At 39.2% G+C, this 22,374-nt stretch overlaps 3 protein-coding genes across 9 annotated transcripts in view; 2 read left to right on the top strand and 1 right to left on the bottom strand.

Annotated features, from left to right (window-relative positions):
* Window positions 1-22,374, bottom strand: part of LOC149690931 (proton-coupled amino acid transporter 1) — a 64,085-nt gene that overhangs the window by 2,714 nt on the left and 38,997 nt on the right. The window contains exon 1 of one of the 4 annotated variants that reach the window (XM_089870392.1): window positions 1,646-1,779. The exons of 2 other annotated variants lie outside the window; for them this stretch is intronic. Coding sequence is in view for 1 of the 2 variants with exons in the window: in XM_089870391.1 (XP_089726517.1) it covers window positions 779-868 (90 nt within the window). In the remaining variant the exon portion in view is untranslated. Of the gene's footprint in view, window positions 1-778; window positions 1,273-1,645; window positions 1,780-22,374 lie in introns of those variants that run through there. One more of the 4 variants, XM_089870391.1, reaches the window with a different exon arrangement.
* On the top strand, window positions 1,895-6,742 carry LOC149690933 (golgin subfamily A member 2-like). Its single transcript, XM_089870390.1, has 14 exons — window positions 1,895-2,051; window positions 2,455-2,583; window positions 2,646-2,707; window positions 3,043-3,144; window positions 3,214-3,457; window positions 3,518-3,713; window positions 3,802-4,328; window positions 4,386-4,574; window positions 4,647-4,865; window positions 4,924-5,037; window positions 5,090-5,699; window positions 5,760-5,866; window positions 5,924-6,086; window positions 6,144-6,742. The coding sequence occupies exons 1-14, from the start codon at window positions 2,001-2,003 to the stop codon at window positions 6,371-6,373; spliced, it is 2,943 nt and encodes a 980-aa protein (XP_089726516.1). The 5' UTR covers window positions 1,895-2,000; the 3' UTR covers window positions 6,374-6,742.
* On the top strand, window positions 9,883-20,971 carry LOC149690932 (LIM/homeobox protein Lhx9-like). Of its 4 annotated transcripts, XM_089870387.1 has the most exons (6): window positions 9,883-11,550; window positions 11,621-12,493; window positions 12,815-13,151; window positions 17,529-17,994; window positions 20,103-20,389; window positions 20,710-20,971. In XM_089870387.1, exons 2-6 carry the CDS (start codon window positions 12,180-12,182, stop codon window positions 20,959-20,961), a joined length of 1,656 nt encoding a protein of 551 aa, XP_089726513.1. In that variant the 5' UTR covers window positions 9,883-11,550; window positions 11,621-12,179; the 3' UTR covers window positions 20,962-20,971. The 4 variants fall into 4 exon arrangements, with proteins under 4 accessions (XP_089726513.1, XP_089726514.1, XP_089726512.1 ...); XM_089870388.1 differs by having other exon boundaries at window positions 9,883-12,493; window positions 20,722-20,971; XM_089870386.1 differs by having other exon boundaries at window positions 9,883-12,493.

Here is a 22,374-nt window from a genome sequence, read left to right as displayed (position 1 = left end):
ACGGGGGGAGGTACTCGACTGCCACACTCGAGTTTAAAGTACGCTTCAAAATTGAGAAGTATAACATCCAATAAAGGAGCTCGAAACGTTCGTGGAAAGTTTTTAGATATTTTCAAGAACTTTCCGTGGTTTTTTTTTCAACAATGAGTAGACTTTGGCGTAAAATACTTATGGCTTTGTTTATGATGATTACGCATATCCTTTCATTTAAAACTGAGGAATGCCTCGCTGCTGGCTGAGTGGGTCAATGTATGGTTTATTACGCGAATACGTTTATAAAGCGCAGTGGGTCCAAAATGATCTATGACCCCTAACCAATAATTTATGATGGAATGGTTTTAGGGATGACCCCTTCATTTAATTAGCATTTAATTAAATGTAAGGGGCCATTTGTTAAACACTCCAATTAATGTAACTCCTTTAGGGGGTGGTCACACGTCATTATGGGGAAAATATTTCACCCGATTTTAGAAATTGTAAACGGGTTTACATACATAGTTATCAGACTGGGGGGGGGGGATTGATACCATTGACACCAGGAGGCCGGGCTATTTGGCGAACAAAGTGCGGTACCAACTTGCCTCGCCTCCTGGTATAAATGGTATCAATCCTCCTAGTCCGAATGAAAACTACGTATTCTTGATTTTTATCACAAATAACATATTTTTAAACTAATAGAAACTTTAGATCAACACCAAAAAATCGACAATATTTCGTGAGTAATTATAAAAAAATAATTCACAGTTATTTCGCTTTAAAAGGGGTGATTTAAACTTACGCTCTCGGAATTGGCATCAGGGTCTCTATCACTCCGATTGCTACCGAGACTTAATCGAACCATTTTATTCGCGACCAACGAAAATGACATGAGTTCAGCGTTTAAAACTACGTCGAAATGAAGAATATTCGGCTTAAAAGTGGGCGGATTCGCGTCATCTACCCTGATTAAATGATAACGTATTTTGGGCCCTTTTCTAGTTCATTGTGATGAGGCCACTGAAGAAACTTATCCACCACCCTCGTTTTATTTCTAATCAACGATTAATAAAGGCCATTCATTAGATAGACACCGTACAAAAAGTGGGGAAAAATAGCCGATTAAACACCATAATCAACAGCTACACGCGACGCGAGAGTTACAGACAAAATTCCGAGGCTCGGAGTGCTATCTGATCGCTCCAAAGATAAACTAGAACGTCAATTTTTAAAATCGAACCCTAATCAAAATTTGAGAGACCCGAATCGTCAAACATAAATTAACTCTTTAAGACAACGGAATACCGTTACATTTATGATTTACCTAAGAGATAGGCCTGGCAAATTCGCGCCCCTTTCATCCTGTTCCGTCTGCCGTCTAGACGTAAATTTTATTAATATTCGAAGGCTATTCAACGATAACCTTCTTAAAAATAGTCGAATCTCTTTAATTGGAACTCGATAAAAAATAAAACCAAGATACACCCTTGAAAATTTACTCTAGATTCTGAAAAGCTAATTAAATCGGTAACTAAAACTTAACGAAGGCCAATTGAGATTTAGACTTAGTTTCAAAATCTTAGCTACTAGAGATTTTTCACGGAAAATTATCAGAAATCGCGCCATTTCAAGCGTTCAAATTTCGTAAAAACATATGTTCAATATTTACCAAACTTTTAGAATCAAAATATATCAAAACACATGTATTTTGACAGCTTCTTTCGTAGACAATTTTGTCATCCAAATAACCGAGTCTGTGTTTACGTTTACATAGGTTAAAATTTAAAGGGCTTTAACAGCCTCTCTCTCTTGACGAAAGGTGGCGCTAAAAACAGACGCGTCGAAAATATTCGCGTTTACCATGGAGTAATTTTAGGGGTGAAGATAAAAATTCCTTTAAAATTGCATTAGATATGTCTTTGTCTCCCGTAATATTGCTCCATGGTGGCTGATTGCTTTCAGAGCGACAATATTTTTATGGGGTTTCCGCTAGCTGTTCAGTAGGTAAATGTGTCGTGTCCAAGATGTCTGACGTAGCCGATAGACAGGAAAAAGTTGCGGCTGGCCTTAAGAAAGTAAGTTTTTTACATATTTCTCTTTCGAATTAATTAATCATTTTGCTTTAATTATAATAAGCGAGTTTTGAATTACTGAAAAATAAGTTTTTTTCCCATAAATAAGCTAAAAGTTAAGGCGAAAATGTGATTTTACGCTACTATTTACAACAGCTTGCTGCAAATTTTTAAAGGGCTTGGCTATGAAGATTTGAGTTCATTTAATTAAAATTAAAGCCAAATTAAATAAAAATACTATTGAATTAAACACGATTAACGCTTAAATGTAGGCCTACTTTCAAACCAATAATTTCTGTAAATAAAAACGAGTGTGTTATGGAAATAAGTTCATTGCCCTCTGTTATTTAAACTATTTATCCTGGTTATACTAATTAAACCTGATTAAAATAAACCAACTGCGAAGTTGAAACAGTTTCAACAAAGATCTGGAAGGAAATCTAAACCAAAAACCGAGACGCCAAATTCTCCTAAAACTTCAAATTGCAAATCAAGTCCTGATTTAACAAATTCACCAAAACCTAAGCTATCTGAGGTTGTTAATTAAGCTTATTTAATAACTCGGGTTTTTTTTAATTAACATTTATCCTTAATTAGAATGGACAAGATAGTTTAAATATTTCCGATAATTCCCAAAATTTAATAACAAGAGCTGCAAGGTAGTTTATTTACTTTTGGCATAAGTTTATAAGATATGTTCCCCATAAGTCTGTCACCGGTTGCTGAGAGTTCGTTATGAAGTGACGTGGGTGGGTGGGTGAAACGTCCTAGATTCTCGTAAAGCCACGCCTGACAAAGGCTTAGTACAGACTAAATAGGAAGATGGACTGCAAAACCGAGTGTAGTCAATCCTGGCGCCATTTTCGAACTAGCTCTCAGTAAGTCTCTAGCATTACGAACTTGTATAGTAGAGTCATACTTATGGAAACTATCTTATGAACTTACGCTTTTGGTTTACGGCGATTAAAGTTAATTGCAATTAAATTTTTGATAGTTCCGAGGCATTATCTTCCATAGATCTAAGGCCAAATTCACCCCAAGTGCCTCCAAATAAAAAAAATTCCCCTATAAATTCTTCGCAAACGATAAATTCCACGTAAAGTTTAAATTATAACGTTACATTATTAAAGAACCGGTTAAGAACTACGCTTAATTTCTTAATTAGGGAAGAACTTCTATCTTCTCGCGAAAGTATAAGACAAATTACTCAAAGGATAAACGGATTAATGTCTCAGACGCGAAACTTAGTTAATGGTGATGGGGTCGAGAACGCGGCGTCAAACCAGTCTCCCCCAGAAACGAATGGTAATGATTTAACAACGCTACAAAGGCGAAATCAGGAACTAGCCGCCTTGCTTAATGAACAACAGCAATCGAATCAACAATTGCAGTTTCAAATACAGGATCTGGTTAGCCCGCAATTAGTTTTAGGGTCTTAAATGACTTTTAACTGAACGACTTAATAATAGACGTCAAGGTTGAATAGAACGCAAAAGGAACACGAAAAAGAGAAAGAAGCGTTGAGGGAAAAGGCTTATAAAGAGCAAGTGGCTGTCAAGGACCAATTACAAGTTCACATACAAACTATAGGCATTTTAGTGGCGGAGAAAACGGAGTTGCAATCTACCCTGACTCAAAGTCAGCAAACAGCGAAACAAAAAGCCGGTGAGACGTCGTCGCCTCCTCTATTAGGCCTATTTCGCGCCGATCTTTGTTTCAAAGGGTTCTAACACGCTGGAGGCGTTATTTTCAGCGGAAGTTGAGGAATTGCAAGGTAGATTGCGAGCGTCGCGTCACAGAGGAAATGATTTGGAACGCGATTTATCAACCCAAACCGCCGCTAGTCAACAATTAGAAAAGACCAATAAAGAATTGGCTAAAGAAGTTGATAGGTTAAAAATGGAGACGTACAAAACGGGCAAACAAAACGAAGAGTTGATCCTTCAGAAAGACGAACTGACGGAAAAGTTGAAAAGCTTCGTGGCCGAGAAACATCAATTGCAGGAACGCCTCTCAGATTTAAATTCCAAACTAACCATGCAAGAGTTGTACATTGGACAACTGACCAACAACGGCGGCGCTTCGAACGATCCGAATTCGAGCTCGGCCACCATGAGACAATTGGAAGATTTGCATCAAGAAAAGTTAGAACTGGAAAGAATGGTGGCCGATAATAAAGAAACATTCCAAAGATTGGTAGCCGAAAAGGACAGACAGTCCGAACAATATCAATCATTCGTTAAACAATTAAATTCCCAATTAGATTCGATTAAAGAAGAAGTTAGTTACGTCGACTTAACGTTGTTCGTTAATTAATAATCCAACACTTTTTAATAGTTAAGACTAGTCAACGAAGATAGACAAACTATAGTAGAGGAAAAACGAAAGTTGGAAAAACAAATAACGGAACTCGGACAACCGACAGTTGCCAACGATAATATACCCGAAACAACCAATCAATTCCCTGAAGATTTAGAGAAACTAAGAAAGGAAAATGACCAACTAAAACTTCAATTAGAGTCTCAAGTACTCGACACTCACTCGTCAATCATTCTCACCGCGTTGAACGCGTTATAAATGTTTTTGGTTCATTTTCAGGTGAACGATAACAGCCAGTTTGCTAATTTGATCGAAGAAAAAGAAACGCAAATTATGGAATTGGAACAGTCGATAACTCGACTGAAAGAACAGTCGCTGGACAGCGGTCAACTTTTGGAACGAATGCAAAGCGATAAAGTGGCGGCCAGTCGAGCCGTCACTCAAAATAGAGAATTGAAAAAGCAGCTGCAAGAATTGCAAGACGAAATAGTTCGATTGGTAATTAGAATTTCGCGGTAAATGTATCCGAGTTCTAAACTGGTTTCGAATGGAACAGAATAACGATAAACTCGAAATTACCGAAAAATTCGATGGCGAACATCACGTGGCCAAGGAATTGGGCGAGAGATTAGTTCAACAGGAAGACGAATTGAAAGAACTTCGGGATCAAGTAAGTCGCCTTCGACGGTAGTTGAACTAAACTTAATGGTTTCATCGTTTAGGTTAACCTTCGTGACAAACAACTGCGCGACTTGGAAGATTCGAAAACGAAACATCAACTGAAAGAACATCAAATTGTCGATCGAATGAGACATTACGAGGCGCAGGGTCAACTGAGCGAAATGTTACAACAAGAATTAGTTCAAGCCCAAGAACGAATCAAAGTTTTGTCAAACCAAAACTCGCAGTTACGCATGGCTTTGGCCAAACAGGCGGAAGCCTCGGTCGTCTCGGGTGACAAACAAAACAACCAAGAAGACGTCGATCAAAGCAAACGAAACGATTTAGTGGCCTCTCTCTCGGCCTCCGTCCACCAATTGGAATTGGAACGGGACCAATTAATGCGACAAGTCGAGTCGCAACAGGACCAGAGAGAGTCCCTGAAAGCCCAAATGAAAGAGTTCGCCGCCAACAGAAAGAACGAGGGCCGAGAGAGTAACAATCCCGACGATGGAATCATTTCCAAGAAAGAGTACGAAACTTTGAAAGAGAATATGAATAAGTTAGAGGAAAGATTCAGGAAAACCATGGACCAAATTGCCGAGTTGACCGATCAGAAACAACAATTGGAGCATTTGGTGACGCAATTGCAAGGGGAAACTGATACAATCGGTATAATTAGGCCTAAATTTGTACTTATTATTCCCCCTGGACTTATGACTTCGTTTTTAGCCGACTACATTACCCTTTACCAAGTGCAAAGAGGAGTGATGAAACAACGCGCTGATGAAAAAGACGAATATATTTCGCAATTGGCCCGCGATCGCGAAGACCTAAAGGTACTTAAACAACTTCTAATCATTAATTTAAATCACATCTCGAGTAATTATTTTCAGAATAAACTGAGCGAACTTCAAGAATTAATGATGAAATTAATGGAAGAGAAGAAAGCCCTTCAAGCCAACAACGCCACCAACATCAACAAGATTCCCGGAAGCGCCATGCCTTTAACCCCCCACGACAATCCGAAAGATTGCGGCAACCACGAATTAAATACCGGTAATTATCTTTTTAAACTAATCTTAATTATCTTCTTACAAAAATTAACGTTTCCAGGAGGAAATCAAATCGAGAAACGTAAACTCGATAACAACAATAAAGAAAATGGCGGCGGTGGCGGTGGGGGCGAGGTTTTAGGGAAGAAAGCAAACGCGGGGACGGAAAACACGGCGAAAAAGATCATGGATCTCTTGAACGATATCGGAACGTCAAATTTAATTGAGAAACCGACGATAGACACGTTTCACCCTTGTCCCGTTTGTTCAGGTCGCCTTATGACTGTATAGTAACACTATTGATTTCGTATATAACGCTTCCAATATTATATATTAATTAAAAACTAATGTACAGAAATTATAATTAATTAGTCCTATAAATCTTTTTCTATTGAAACAAACAAAAATTGTATATTAATGATTAAAACACTGATACTTTAAAGTCTATCTCGGAAATAAATAAGTTATTTGGGTCTTTGTCACTGGGTTGTTCAGTCCTCCTTCGTTAATCCTTCATTTAGTTCCTTTACGTGATCATATAAGAGTGCGGGGGAAAGCGACATATTTTAGTGAAATAAACTGAGATACGCGCTTTAAATATCAATTTGGCGATTGTGCCAAAGAGAAAGTTTCAATTAATAAATGATTTCTATGTAAAAACTATCGTATTTTGCCTTTTTTATTGGTGTGCGTGTGTGTGTGTGTGTGTGTGCGTGTGTATGGAGTAGTGGCATCTCCCTGCCTTGGACTATATCGTACTCTTATGGGCAGTTAACACGAAGTGTCAATACACCTACTCTACTCGACCAGTCTCTTATAACGCTGCGCTGCGGGTATCGATTGTTAATTTCCTCTTAATGTGCCATCTATCTATATTCAAATACTTATAATATATCGTTACATAAATATCTCATCGCTTCAAATTTAAATATTATAATTAGTTTAAGTAAAACAAATTATATGCTATTACGTAATAAATGAATAATTTAAAAAGATCGTGTTTTATTATATTTTGAATTTCGCTTAATTAGATGGCGATTTAAAATTATTTTTAAATGGTTTGGGGTTTTTAAAATGGTTTCGGTTTAGCCTGGAACCTTCAAAGTGGTCCCTAAGTGAGTTTGCTATAAACTGACGCACTTTCGTTGGGGGTCAAAAGGTCGGTTGCTGGTGCTTTAATGGAATGGAATAGCACCGATCAATATATTAAGCGTATCTCTATGGTAATCATCGAGTCAGCGGGCTTCTTATGGAAAGAAGAAGCTGAGAAGTTCTTCCGCCCCCCCTCCTCCCCCGGACCAAAAATGGGATGTTTTAACTGATACATGAAAGATGGGCTTGAAAAAAAATTGAAGGAGCAGCGGGGAAGCTCCGATCCTCTCTACTTGGGAAGAAGTAAGGCAAAGCTCGGAATGAAACTTCCAGTGAAAGATGGTTATTAATGCCTATCTTGACAAATAACCAAATAAATATGGTTTGGGCGTTTCATCATCCCCACTTCTCTGCAATCTTGGTTCACGTAAATTTGGTTAATACGGGAGACGCTAGGCTATGACGGCATCACCGTAACGCGTTTTCTACGCTTCCCTTAATTCATTCAAAGAAGTTGAACGGACTTTAAAATCCCCGACACCCTGGGGTGAGGAGAACAGTCGGGAAGAAGACATTCTAAGACGCTGACGTTAAGTTTCAATGAAAGATAGCCCGAGTTACAAGTTCAGGTGCACGCTCCTAATACACTCTTAAGTTAAATATATTTTTAGTCGCCATTTGCAAAGATGGAAGCAAGCCTTCCGGAAGATAAGTTAGGCTATCCTGATTTGATTATTGTTAAGTCTTGAATTGGCTACTTTGGGAGGCGACTTAGGCCAGGGGTCCCTCTATGGACACTAATGTCAAGCGTAACGTTACGTTAGGGGGTTAAGGATCTCTAATGGAGCCGAAGGGCAGCACCCTTGAGCACGCCATTCTTCGTAGGAATCCGGGTAAACACTATGAACGGGACAAAAAAATATAGTCTGGAAGACACATGTGATGCGAGTGAGTGTAGTATTGTATAGGGAAAGAAATTTGAGTCGCTATTTTGGGGGAAATACTCGAATTTGAAATGAACGCGTGACAGCCAAGCTATTTCCTATTTTCGCGCCTTATTTTCGAGGCGTTCCTTTCGAGCCAGCAGCTCGACTGACGATTTTGACACCCTTATCTTAAAGGAACAGTCAGAAATTATGCTCAACAATATTAAACCTCATTTAAAGTTTGGACAAAGGCATTGTACGACCATATAGGTGTCGTTTTCATCACGTTACTTTTGAAACTTGACTGCTCGAGGAAAGGACTCGGAACTTATAGCGAGTATATCTTAAGAGCGTCGCGTAAACGCGTCTGTTAGTCGCCACGGGAGCTAAGGGGTCAAGTAGGGGTCAAAAACGAGAGGAATCCCGATCCGAGCGCTCTCGAAAAAAGTTGGTTGGTATAAAAAATTGAGAGAGAGAGTTGGGAGTATACGCGGCGCTCGGCTAATCCATCAAGTGATACTTAATACCGCAATAAACCGCTACCGACAAGGACTACTTTCTGGAAAACGTCTGTCCGCGAGAGATGAACCTCGAGCTCACTTTTCACTCGGATGATGAAAAAATAAGGTTGAGGAGAGGAGGGACTCTAGTTTCATTTTATTGATACTTATTTAGTAATTTGCTAACTTATGTCATGTCCATTCAGACTCGATGATGTTCCTTTCGGCCTATCTTTTGGGCGCCTACTAATACTAATATTACTTCCTGGTAATTTTCTTTCTTGTTTTAAAAAGGGAAAATTTATGTACATATTAAAGAACGTATGTAAAAAGAAAAAACTTATTTAACCTTCTGCTACCGAGATGCCGCGGTGGGTTGTATATTTAGTAAACTATAAACACAGACTTTGGTTTGCTAAGGAAGTCGCTTAATTTCTTTTTTTACGAAGAGTCAAGTCGTAATTTCTCTTGTAAATGAAAAGCCAAACCAACCGTTGAACTTTGAACTTGACTTTCACTAATATTTACATTTCGTTCCCCTCCTAACCCCGTACTACATAAATGTTTTTAATCCACTTCCCGTCAAAATATCGCCGTCAAAGCCCAAGCATTAATGTAAAACAGCGCTGAAATTAATATTCCAAACTCGGGGACTTATTATACTTTCAATTTTTGAATTCCGGAAAATTTTCATTTTGTTCGGAAAAACTCTGGGAGAGGGGGCCGGGACTATCAGACACGTGACTGGTAGTTTGTTAAAAGTCCATCGGGGGTCACGTGACCGACTTAATCCTTAAGTAGGCGGATTGGATGTCCCCCTTAGTTGACGCGTGCCAGGAGGAAAAGCGTATTGAGGAGCCAGGCTTATCCGGGCTCCCGAAAGTGGTTCCCAACTGCATGGGCCACCCCATAGTGAACCTGAGAGAGACTAGAGTTAAGCTCATCGGATGAGAGCAATTGATGCAACTACAGAAGTAGCTTATGTTTTCGCCTTTCTCTTACTAGTGCATGGGACACACGCTTTAGTATAAGGAGCTAGTACTCCGGATTTAGTCGCCAAAAGCAGCCCCAGCTATGCACTCTCTTAAGTTTTATTAGCGGGGATTTTTGGATATTGTAAAAATAACAATCGGCTCTCGGTTTGTCCTATCGCTACTTTGAATGAACCCTAATCTTTTTGTCAGATTAAGGGTCGAGTACGCTTTCCCTTTGATGCCCCGAGTGTCCGAACTTAAGCTCAATAATACGCGTCAATCTTGAAAGTATAACGCGCTAAGCCCAGATTGAACTTAAAAATGTTTCACGGATCCTGAAGAAATTCAAATTCGTAAAGCTTACTTTTGAACTTTCGTAAATGGACCTTGAAAAGTTCATAAACCTATGGTTATAATGAATCATGTAGAGTCTACAGAAGCTACCGCCTCTCTTTAACTAAGCCTATTTTCATCATTTGTCAATCTAGTTACGGGATTAAAGTAAAAATCAAAATAAAAACTTCATTCTTTGTCAGTTTTTATCTTTATCTTTTGTTTACCGAAAATATTTGTAAATATTTTCCGGGGGATATTCTTAAAAGATAAAAAAAGCTGGAAAACTCTAAATCCCTCGCAAAGTTTAACTCGTAGGGCTATCTCTTCTCTCGCGTCTTTGGAAGTGATAAGAGAAACTGCAGGCGGGAGAAAAAGATGGGGGAGGAGTTTTGATGCAGATAGCATCTTCATTTAATCCTCTATTATACGTGAGGAAGCGAAAAACCCGAGAGCTCGGATACACTTCCCATCGACTACCACCTCTACAGTTTCCTATCGCATTCCCCGAAAGTTTTCTCGGGCAAGTGGGCCACATTTCGGGGGCAAACCTTCTGGGAAAACTACACCGGAGTTCTCTTTAGCAGTTTACTTTATGTCTAAGCGTTTTAACATCAAAACATAGAAGTCTCTTAGGCCTCGGCTCCCTATAGCTTCTAGCTGCTTCTTCGAGAAAGGTTCTTTTTTTTCCTTTTTGACTTTTTGTACGGATGTACAAGGAAGAAAACGGGCAACTTGGCGCCAATCTTAAGACATACTAACGTAATCCTAAACATACAAAGTGCCATCGAAATTCCGCTGACGAAAAAAAATTATAATACATCAAACAAGTTGTACCGTAACGTAACCGGGGGACCCTTCTTAACTATTCATTTACATTACTTTTCGGGTTTACATTTGCGTCTCACGTATCGACTCGCGAAGGGAAAAAAACAACCTGAGAAAAATTATCTTTGGGATTTTTTCTTTCGAGTATTTCCCGTAAAAAAAAGACAGTAAAGCTTTGTTAACAGTCGTGACTTGAAATTTGGTAAAAGATAAAAAATTATCACTTTTAATCAAAGAAGAAGAAAAAAACAAACGGCCGTACTTATGTTTTCTGGAAGGAAATAAAAATTTGGAGGAAAGTAAAACACATTTTAACCAAGATGTTAAACTTAAAAAAGTTGCGTAACTATAATTGTAATTGTTCTAAGATCTAGAACTTAAAAAGAAGATCCGCAGCGAGTGTATCATTCTTTCTTAAGAGAGAGTCAGATTAAACTTAACTTAAAACTAGTTTAAGTCGAGATTAAAAAGTTGTTCCTAATTTATATACCCATAACAAGAACTGTTTTCCCCGGTTTTTTAAAGAAAAGAAATGGAATTCGTTGTCTGGGAAATTTTAAAATGAAAAAGTCCAAAATGATTACGAAACTTCACTAATAATTAATTAATGAATGTTGAGACGGAAGAGTCAACCTGAACCGTATAAGAGCTTAGTTAATATAAGAAAAGCAGTCGGATAAAAACCAAAGTCTAAATCAGTTATATAAGCTAGCTAGGTAGATATAGGTGTTTGTGCAGGTTCTCAAAAGTTGATAGGAAAGCTGAAGGTAATACGGCGTGATAGCCACGCCCAGCGCGAAGCATCCTCTCATTAGGTACCTTTAAAATCAGGCTTCCAAAAATAAGATGAGAAAGGCGAAAGGCTTAAGCCTCCTTCCTTCCTAGATAAGAGAACGAAACTTCCTAAGCCTCGGACAGCGCGAGAGAACGGGGGATGCGGCATCCGGAGAGAGAGAGAGAGACGGAAGAGAGGGAAGCTGAAGAGCAAAGGATGGAGGATGGAGGAAGAGGAGAGGGAGCGCGATGGAGAGAGAGGGAGGGGAGGGGAGTAGACCTTAGAGATGCGATAGAAAATAAAGGGGGGGGGAAGGCAAACTAAAGGTTCCAACCTCTGGCAATCACTGCAATATCTCCAGGATGCGGTGGTACCTTTGAAAAATCTCGGAAGAAAACGCGCCGAACGGAAAATCACCGTTTCTCCAAAACGCCATAAAAAACAACTGCAATTCCATACCCATCCATACTAGGATAAAGATCAGTAGTCGGCTAACCCCTTTTGCCAGCTAGATTCGTCCCTAACTGATAACAATTGAAAAGACTGATCAACAAACGATCTACTTTAATTATCATCTTTGCCTAATTAGTGTGGAATTGTTACGGAGATGTTTCCCTAGTTTTTTTTAAACGAGTCTGAACTTTTGGTTGTTTCGAAATTTGGCTCTACATGCGTTTAAACGGCAACGTTCCACCTTTTATCCGTCGGACTGGTTTGGAAGGTTTCGCTAACAGTGGTACGGTGTCCAACGAGGAAGTCAGCGGCGCGGGACGCCGGGGAACGGCCGGGTTGACCGGAGCCGTCCCGGGCTCGTCGTGCGCCGGATGCGGAGCTAGCATCCTCGACCGCTACTTTCTATTGGCCGTTGATAAACCCTGGCACGTAGGATGTCTCAAATGCGGAGAGTGCAAAGGTCATTTGGATTCCGAGTTGACCTGTTATTCGCGACAAGGAAATATTTATTGCAAGGAAGATTACTTCAGGTAAGTCCAACATTCCATCTAGTATCGGGCGCTCCCCTAAATGTTGGCTGACGTTGTATACAGCGGTGCTAAGCGGTTGGAACACTTCTAAAGGGGTAAATTAAAGTTCCCACTTTTTAATTAATATTCATCGCAAATTTCCTGGATTGAAATTAAAGCCACGACTTTAGACCGAATTTTAGGCAGTTAACTTGAAATAAACTAAACGTTCATGAGTAAGCGAACGATGCGGGTTAAAAAAATCCGTATGAGAACTATTTTTTAAAAGAGTGGTAACTATAATATAGCTCTTCGAATTAATTCGTCCCACGAAATTTTCAGGTTATTTTCTAAGGGCGAAGCGGCGTCGGCGGCGAGTGTGGGCCGAGAACGTAGCGACCGAGGTGAGACGGGCGATGAAAACATCGGTGGCGGCGGGGATGGGAAGATGGAAGGAAGCTCGGGAGGAGATCATCACCAGGGATGCGGAGAGGCTGGAGGGATGATTAAACGCGGGAGAAGATGCGCTCGCTGCGGAAGCGAGATCGGGATGGGGGAACTAGTCATGCGGGCCAGAGATCTGGTTTTCCACTGGCGATGCTTCACGTGCCATCTTTGCCGGAGGCCTCTACTCACCGGAGACCTCTTCGGACTCAGAGAGGACAAAGTCTATTGCAAGGTACAGCGCCCATTCGAGAACCCCAGCCATCACGCCTGCATAACCCGCTCTCACTCACTTAACACTAACCAATTTTTAGCTCCCCCATTAACGGAACTAAAGATATTAATAAAATCTGTCATTGTAGACAAAGACTGGAAAGTGTAAAAGATAAGGTTTGAAAATGAACTGCCTGAAGTAACAGATATTAAAATTTTCACTTTTGAAGACATCATTATAAAACATCAATTATTTTAAAAAATTCTTATCTTACTTTTTTTCACCAAAATTACTTCGGGAAAGTATTTTAAAAAGGAACATGCGCGTTATTTTAAAAATACTACGGCTTTACATTTTATTTTTTATCAAAAATTTAAAATTAGGTACAAAATTGACCCTATAACGTGAAAAAATCGTTGAGAGCTTACAAAATATAAACCGTATTAAAACTTTACAAAACATATTCTTAAATTGTAAAGCTTTCAAAGTATTAAATATTAACGTGCTGTGTTGCTCTCAAAGATCACGATCAATCTACAGATCTTTTCGACACTAATAACTAAATCACAAAGAAAAGGCCTATATTATTTTCCGCTACGCAATATTTTCAATTTCAAAATATAAAAATTTAAACTCTTCAAGAGAAATCTTTTCAGATATCCAAGCATTTGAATCTCCTAGAATCAAATGTTAGTTGAAAGTAAAACCAGTACCAAGCTAGTATCCCTTAAACCCTTCTAGGTGACAACTACTATTGAGGACAAAATACTTGGGTAAATATTGCTGAAAAATATTTTGCGAAAATGAAATTTTGGTGAAAAAAAAGTAAGATAAGAATTTTTTAAAATAATTGATGTTTTATAATGATGTCTTCAAAAGTGAAAATTTTAATATCTGTTACTTCAGGCAGTTCATTTTCAAACCTTATCTTTTACACTTTCCAGTCTTTGTCTACAATGACAGATTTTATTAATATCTGTCACTTCAGTCTTCATATTAATTAAAATTCTTTAGAAAATATGGGAGAAAAAGTCCTAGGCCGTTGCGCGTCCATCGGTAATCTAGCTTAAATACCAGCCGTCGGTAATACGGCTAAATTACTAGTCGTCGGTAATGCGACTAAATTACCAGTCGTCGGTAATGCGGCTAAATTACCAGTCGTCGGTAATCTAGCTTAATTACCGGTCGTCGGTAATCTAGCTTAATTACCGGTCGTCGGTAATCTAGCTTAATTACCGGTCGTCGGTAATCTAGCTTAATTACCGGTCGTCGGTAATCTAGCTTAATTACCGGTCGTCGGTAATCTAGCTTAATTACCGGTCGTCGGTAATCTAGCTTAATTACCGGTCGTCGGTAATCTAGCTTAATTACCGGTCGTCGGTAATCTAGCTTAATTACCGGTCGTCGGTAATCTAGCTTAATTACCGGTCGTCGGTAATCTAGCTTAATTACCGGTCGTCGGTAATCTAGCTTAATTACCGGTCGTCGTTAATCTAGCTTAATTACCGGTCGTCGGTAATCTAGCTTAATTACCGGTCGTCGGTAATCTAGCTTAATTACCGGTCGTCGGTATTCTAGCTTAATTACCGGTCGTCGGTAATCTAGCTTAATTACCGGTCGTCGGTAATCTAGCTTAATTACCGGTCGTCGGTAATCTAGCTTAATTACCGGTCGTCGGTAATCTAGCTTAATTACCGGTCGTCGGTAATCTAGCTTAATTACCGGTCGTCGGTAATCTAGCTTAATTACCGGTCGTCGGTAATCTAGCTTAATTACCGGTCGTCGGTAATCTAGCTTAATTACCGGTCGTCGGTAATCTAGCTTAATTACCGGTCGTCGGTAATCTAGCTTAATTACCGGTCGTCGGTAATCTAGCTTAATTACCGGTCGTCGGTAATCTAGCTTAATTACCGGTCGTCGGTAATCTAGCTTAATTACCGGTCGTCGGTAATCTAGCTTAATTACCGGTCGTCGGTAATCTAGCTTAATTACCGGTCGTCGGTAATCTAGCTTAATTACCGGTCGTCGGTAATCTAGCTTAATTACCGGTCGTCGGTAATCTAGCTTAATTACCGGTCGTCGGTAATCTAGCTTAATTACCGGTCGTCGTTAATCTAGCTTAATTACCGGTCGTCGGTAATCTAGCTTAATTACCGGTCGTCGGTAATCTAGCTTAATTACCGGTCGTCGTTAATCTAGCTTAATTACCGGTCGTCGGTAATCTAGCTTAATTACCGGTCGTCGGTATTCTAGCTTAATTACCGGTCGTCGGTAATCTAGCTTATTTACCGGTCGTCGGTAATCTAGCTTAATTACCGGTCGTCGGTAATCTAGCTTAATTACCGGTCGTCGGTAATCTAGCTTAATTACCATTCGTCTGTAATGTAGCTTAATTACCGGTCGTCGGTAATCTAGCTTAATTACCATTCGTCTGTAATGTAGCTTAATTACCAGCCGTCGGTAATCTACCTTAATTACCAGCCGTCGGTAATCTACCTTAATTACCAGCCGTCGGTAATCTAGCTTAATTACCAGTCGTCGGTAATCTAGCTTAATTACCATTCGTCGGTAATGTAGCTTAATTACCATTCGTCGGTAATGTAGCTTAATTACCAGTCGTCGGTAATCTAGCTTAATTACCAGTCGTCGGTAATCTGGTTTAATTACCATTCGTCGGTAATCTGAATTAATTACCAGTCGTCGGTAATCTGGTTTAATTACCAGTCGTCGGTAATCTAGTTTAATTACCCTTAATTGGTAATCTAGATTAATTACCCTTAATTGGTAATCTAGATTAATTACCCTTAATTGGTAATCTAGATTAATTACCCTTAATTGGTAATCTAGATTAATTACCCTTAATTGGTAATCTAGATTAATTACCCTTAATTGGTAATCTAGATTAATTACCCTTAATTGGTAATCTAGATTAATTACCCTTAATTGGTAATCTAGATTAATTACCCTTAATTGGTAATCTAGATTAATTACCCTTAATTGGTAATCTAGATTAATTACCCTTAATTGGTAATCTAGATTAATTACCCTTAATTGATAATCTAGATTAATTACCCTTAATTGATAATCTAGATTAGTAACCCTTAATTGGTAATTTAATTAGTAACCCTTAATTCGTAATTGAATTAGTAACCCTTAATTCGTAATTTAATTAGTAACCCTTAATTCGTAATTTAATTAGTAACCCTTAATTCGTAATTTAATTAGTAACCATTAATTCGTAATCTAGTTTAATAACCTCTAATTGGTAGTCTAGTTTAATTAACTCTAATTGATAATTTATTTTAAGAACGTTTAATTGGTAAACTACTTTAATTATTTAAATTCGTAATCTAGTTTAATTATCTTTAATTGGGAGTCTAGTTTAATTATCTTTTATTGGTAATCCAGAATAATTAGCAGGGAAAAGTTAAAATGTCCATTAAGCTAGTTTGAATTTGACTATATCCGCGACAATTTAGACCCGTGTGTTTTGATGGCGTCGCTGTAGCGGCCGCGTCAATGTCACTGCAGCAATATTAAAGCCGTCTTATCTCACTATCGATAGGCCATTCCAACCAAAAGGCATTAAGAAGAAACAATCGGATTATTATGAGGCAACTATACGTTAAAAAATGCCAACATTGGTCTCGCTTATATTTCCTAATAAAACAGTGTATAAATGCTAAAATATCGCAGATTGGGGTAGTTTTTAAAATTTAAAATTAAACATACTTAAAATTAATTTTTCTCAAAAACCTTAAAAATGGTCCTAGAAAAAGGTTTAAATTTTGATATAAAACCATTCCCAAACGTAACAAACGAATATTTCATTTCAAAAGGGTGGCCACAAAATGGCTAAATTTGAAAAAAACTCCATGTTATTTCTATGGGAAAATTTAACTTTTTCACCAAAAGGGCTGATTAATTTTATGGAAATGAAAACCACCCTTAGCAACTTTATTTTTTATACAATAAACTAATGGGTGGATCTTCTTGAAATTTTAACCACATATTGAGGGCCCGAATTGTAGTTCTGTGGAATTTTTTCAAAGCAGTTAATACGATACAAAAAAAGTTATAACCAATCAAAAAACCATCCTTATACATTAAAGTCGGTATGAGGTCTTATCTAAGAGAGCTATCGCTCTCCTAGAATTTCCCAGGGAAGTTGTCAATACATACTCGCTGATAAGGCTTACTTAATAAACGTGTTTAAGGGCCTTTTGTTGCCCATCAAAACGTACATATTGCCAAGAGCTTTTTTAGTTTAACATTTCTACTCAATGTCTACTATACCGCGGTTTAATTATTCTTAACTTTCGACCGCAAAAATTATAATTTTATCGTATTGTTGACGGTATTACAATATTCCTTATAGTCCAATTACTTTCAAACCAGGCTCATTACCTACGGCCATGTTCCGAGGACACTTTCTCCGGTCTCGGTACCTCGAACTTCATCCCTGGCGCTATAAACCCCAACCAACCTCCGATAGGTGGTCATCCGCTGCACCAACCCGGGGTCGGTGTTAACACCTTACAAACCCTTCAACAATATCACCACCACCACCATCATCATCACCAACAGGGTGGTCACGTGGACCCACATGTCCAAGCGCACCTCTTGGGCGAAGACATCGAAGAAAAACCCAAAGGAGTCGACTTGACCACCACCACCACCACCAACATGAACAACGACGAAGAGATTAACCCTAATGGCGTTGAAGGAAGCTACGTGGACATGCTACAATTAACGGGGACACTAGCGGGCAACGAACCTAAGAAAGGAAGGTGTAAAATCCACGGAGGACGAACGGCACCCAAACCCAGAAAGAAAACCAAGAAAGAGTTCTACTGCTTCGCCGGTTAGCTATATGTTTTAGTAATTTGCTTATAAGTTGCGAGGCACTCCCGGAACGGTTTATTTATCAATCTTCGAGTGTTTATCATTTTGAAACATTTACCAGATTGTCCGGGTAAAGAGGGAGGGGTGCGAGATTCAAGGTCAAACGAAGGCGCCGGCTAAGATTCATCCTATCTCGGGGAATACCGCGCCAGTTTTAGCAAACCCGCAATCGTAAATTTGACAATAAGGGTGTCCTTTTCGTTTCAATTCCCAAGGCGAGATTTTACAAACGGTGCATATATTTATGAATGAAATGGAAGCCGCGTAAATCCCCTGCACCATCCTAGATCCGGCGGCGTGTACGCGCCTTAAGTCGCGAGCGGAAGTGAATTAACGCTTCCATATCTAGGTTTCAGGCTCAATTAGCTTTAATAGGGCGTCTCCAATGCCCATTTTTTCCGCCTACCACCACGCGCTCGCGGACGTTAAAAACCGCCGGAAATGTGCCACGTGACCCTTACCGTACCCCCGCGCCCTATAGGAAAATGATCCCGAGAGAGATATATAAGCCTACAAAGCTATAAAAGCCCGTCAAGTGAAGTATTACAAATCAAATACGTACAATTTGACTTCCAAAATTCGTGGAGCAAACTATTTTACTTTAAGTTACGAACCATTTGGACCTAAATCAAACTTATAGAGCGGAGCTGTGAAATGACCAACCAACCACAGGGTCGTTATTTAGGCACGCGTCTCCTCTAAAGTACGACTGAATTAATTATTAAGCCATGGTCAAATAATAATAGCGCTAGCAATCATAGCCTAATTTCAGAGCGGAGGAGTTAAGTCCTAGACGATATGAAAGCCGCGGCTTAGAGACTAGAGGGTGGTAGATTGAAGTCTGGAAAAGGCCATCCACTTTTTCATAATCCCTCAGAAGATGACCATGCATGTAAGGCTACAGAGGGAGAGTATCGATACCCGTTTTAACGCCTATAAAAATTGGAAGAGAGTTTTCGTAGACCTAAAAATTGATTCTAAAATCTTGGTATAGACCATGTTCGTGCGTGATAGGAAAGTTAAGCCTTTTTTTGACGGCGTTTTCGTTTTTTAAGCCTTCTTGCATCAGCATCAAAATTCTTAAATTGCTTCTCTCCCAAAACAATCTCTGATCTCTTCCCTTCGATGCCCACCCTGGTCCCCCTTCCATCCACTCCCCGCATCTTTCCTTGGCATTCCCGCCCGCAACCAAACTCAACTTCGCATCAAAGGGAACGGTAGCCAATGCTTAAACAACGCTCTAGAGTTGACCCGAAACTGGCACGCTATAATCAATACAACATCTCTTACACGAACTTTAAATTTAGGCTTAGGTGGGGGACCCCGATCGTTTCTTCGCTTTGATTTCCAGTTGTACTTTTAAGCTTAATGGTTGCGAGTGTCCAATCTACCTTCTCGTCCTCCGCGTTGAGCCGATTATTGCCTCCTCCTCAACTTTTTGACCTTCCTAATCCTTTGGCCAAAAACCAGATATCTTTCAACTTTGATTCCCATAGAGATACTTGGTTTCTCCTATAAGTCGACGCTTCAGTTATTATAGAGTTTGCAATAAGGACAAAGGCTACGCTTAAGAGATTTGAAACTGCGCCGATGAGCTTTTGTTCTAATGAATTCTCCTAATGAGATGGGGAACGGTTTTAATTTAAATTAAATTTTATATAGAAGAACATCGAAAGGTCGTTAAAGTGGTATTAGCGAAAGAGAATGTCTCTTTTGGCAAAATAGACCAAAAATAGACCTATTATTACCAGCGTAAGAAGAAAAATCTAACCCAAGTCAAATATATATAAAAAAGCTGTTCAGAAAAGTTGGAAAGTTGGGCTTAGAGATATAAAGGAAAAAATGGAAAAAGAAGAGCGAGAGCTTTAGGAAAAGATGAGGATGGAAGAAGATGGAAAAGGATTTTTGGCCATCCATTCTCTCCCATCGTGCCGTTGCCGTGGCAACCATCCTAGGAATGAGGAGAGAGAGAGAGGAAAAAATCCTCTTCCGAGATCATTATCCGATTTCGCCCTCCCCCCCCCGTCCCTTGATATTTTTGTAAGACGTAAACCTTGGGCGTTGCAGGTACGACCCCGGCAGAGTCTCAGGATGAAAGCGGCCAAGGTATCGGTCCAATGGGAGAGCTGCAATCGCCCGCGACGTCATCGAGGGATACGCCCACTCTGACGTCGTATCAAGACGGAACGCCTTGTTCCTACGGCAACGGAGGAAGATGCAAACGCATGCGCACCTCTTTCAAACATCAGCAATTGCGAGCCATGAAAGAACACTTTGCCGCCAATCACAACCCCGACGCCAAAGAATTGAAACAACTCGCTCAAAAGACGGGCTTATCCAAAAGGGTCCTTCAGGTAAAAACAAGAGTTACCCCTATACGGCGCTGAGGAGGGCACCCCCCTCAATGGCAATTCGCAATCAACCCACGCTTGCAAATTGCTCTTGAATTATAACGGTTAAGTCGAAAATTATAGATATTTCCTTATTAGAGGCTTAACCCGATTTCCCCTTTCAAACTATCTAATTAATACTTGGGATCGTAACAATCAGGGCCCCCAAGAAGAAAAAAACAACATCCCTATTTAGAAGCCCATACGGAGCGGACAAAAGAGGGGGAATCTTAATGGCATATTTCTATTGAAGGTGGATGTTACATCAATATCCTTTAATTTAGGTTTGGTTTCAGAATGCTAGAGCAAAATGGCGTCGCAGCCTTCTACGTCAGCAAAGCTTGGGACCGGAAGTAGTGCAAGAGAGTCGCCCACTCTCGGAAACGGCGGCATCGCGAGAATCATTCTACAGTCCGGAAGTCGAGGAAGAGGAAACGCCCATCGTCTTGGAACAAAATACGGTTCTTAGGTTGCAACACGAACTAATGCAAGAACACAATATGAACGAAAACAGAGCCTTTCATTTCATACATTAACTATAATCAACCCCCCCCCCCAGATTAATCTTTTATATCTAAAATTAACGAGATGGTTAAATTAATTGTAGAAATTTTGAAATACTAACGTAAGTGGCATAACATAATTCTATAAATACAACTTTAAAATTTTAAACTTAATAATAAAAATTAAAGCTAAAGCTAATTAACTAACTTCAAAAATTATGTCAATTTCCTTCCTAGCTCTCTTTGTAAAAAAAATACTATAATCCACAAAAAAATTAACGTCGGATCGGATTGTTTTCTCATTTTAAGAAATAAATAAAAGAATTGGGATTTTTTCTTTTCTCAAAATATTAAAATGGAATTAATTATAGCTTTTAAAAATTAATGAATCGTTTTAGATTAAAAGTATTTAATCAACGTCTTTCGACGGTTTCATTTCTTAAAAGTTCCGGTATTGGCTCCTCGCTCTCCCTAAATAAAAGGACCCCTTAAAAAGTTTGAAACAAAAAGAAAATATATTATCCGTAATTTTGGGGAAAAATACCCGTAATTAAACATTAGATTTGGCTTTGAAAAATTATTTGAAAAGTTAATTTCCAAGGTTAAACTCTGGAAAAACAAGAGAACGCGTCAGATTCGTCACTCAATATTTAAAAGGTCGTAATTCGAAGTATATACCCTAAATAACCGGGATACAGACTGGGAAAGCGACTTAATTAGCTAGGCACGTAATTAGTTCGGCTATTAATGGTAATGAAAAGTCTATGGCGCGCGACCACGAGCGTGACGAAGTTGATACCAAGGGCAGAATACTGGGCGGTCCAACATCGACACTCGGCAGGGACCCCCTGGCCAACTTATAACGCCAATGATTTGCTTGGGTTCACGCGAAAATAGCCAACTAAACGTAATAAATACTAATTTCATTTTCCTACGAGAAAAACCTGAACAAAAAAAAAAATGATCTCTTCCAGGGAATTACGAATCCGTACTAAATTTCAAAACTATAAAAGATTGATGAGAAAAAAATCTATCTTTAGAAAATGACTAACCAACTAAGAATGTGCTCAAGATGATTAAAATTCTATAGAAATAATCGGTTTGTTTGGGGAAAGGATTCACTTCATATTAATGACTTAAATTTCTATTATTTGTAATAATTAATAAAAATAAATACTGACGCGACCGCACTGTATTCCAAAAAGTAAACAAACTAACTTAACCCTAAATAAACAAGGGGTTGATGATATAGGGCTTTCCCAAATGAACCCTAAAGAAGGTCCTTTTCAACCGGACCAGATAGCTCGGGTTTTTTTTAAGTATAAGAAGAGTGTGCATCGTTGCATCTTATCTACAAGTCCAATCATCAAGATGGGAGTAATGAGGTGAATAGAAGCACGCGACCCCATCAACCATTTCGTTCTTAAACGGGAGCCGGGCTTACAC

Source organism: Phalangium opilio, unplaced genomic scaffold (genome assembly GCF_054372755.1).
Source record: "Phalangium opilio isolate 3A_F unplaced genomic scaffold, DU_Popi_V2 ptg000031l_1, whole genome shotgun sequence".
Classification (NCBI taxonomy): Eukaryota; Metazoa; Arthropoda; class Arachnida; order Opiliones; family Phalangiidae; genus Phalangium; species Phalangium opilio.
Note: the sequence above shows the minus strand (reverse complement) of the source record. Positions and strands in the feature narration are given on the sequence as shown.

Coding starts and splice junctions, on each gene's coding strand:
- LOC149690932 (XM_089870387.1), top strand. CDS start 12,180: ATGCGTTTAAACGGCAACGTTCCACCTTTTATCCGTCGGACTGGTTTG. Junction 17,995..20,102: donor AGAGTTCTACTGCTTCGCCG/GTTAGCTATATG, acceptor TGGGCGTTGCAG/GTACGACCCCGGCAGAGTCT. Junction 20,390..20,709: donor TATCCAAAAGGGTCCTTCAG/GTAAAAACAAGA, acceptor CCTTTAATTTAG/GTTTGGTTTCAGAATGCTAG.
- LOC149690933 (XM_089870390.1), top strand. CDS start 2,001: ATGTCTGACGTAGCCGATAGACAGGAAAAAGTTGCGGCTGGCCTTAAG. Junction 2,052..2,454: donor TTGCGGCTGGCCTTAAGAAA/GTAAGTTTTTTA, acceptor CCAACTGCGAAG/TTGAAACAGTTTCAACAAAG. Junction 2,584..2,645: donor CAAAACCTAAGCTATCTGAG/GTTGTTAATTAA, acceptor ATCCTTAATTAG/AATGGACAAGATAGTTTAAA.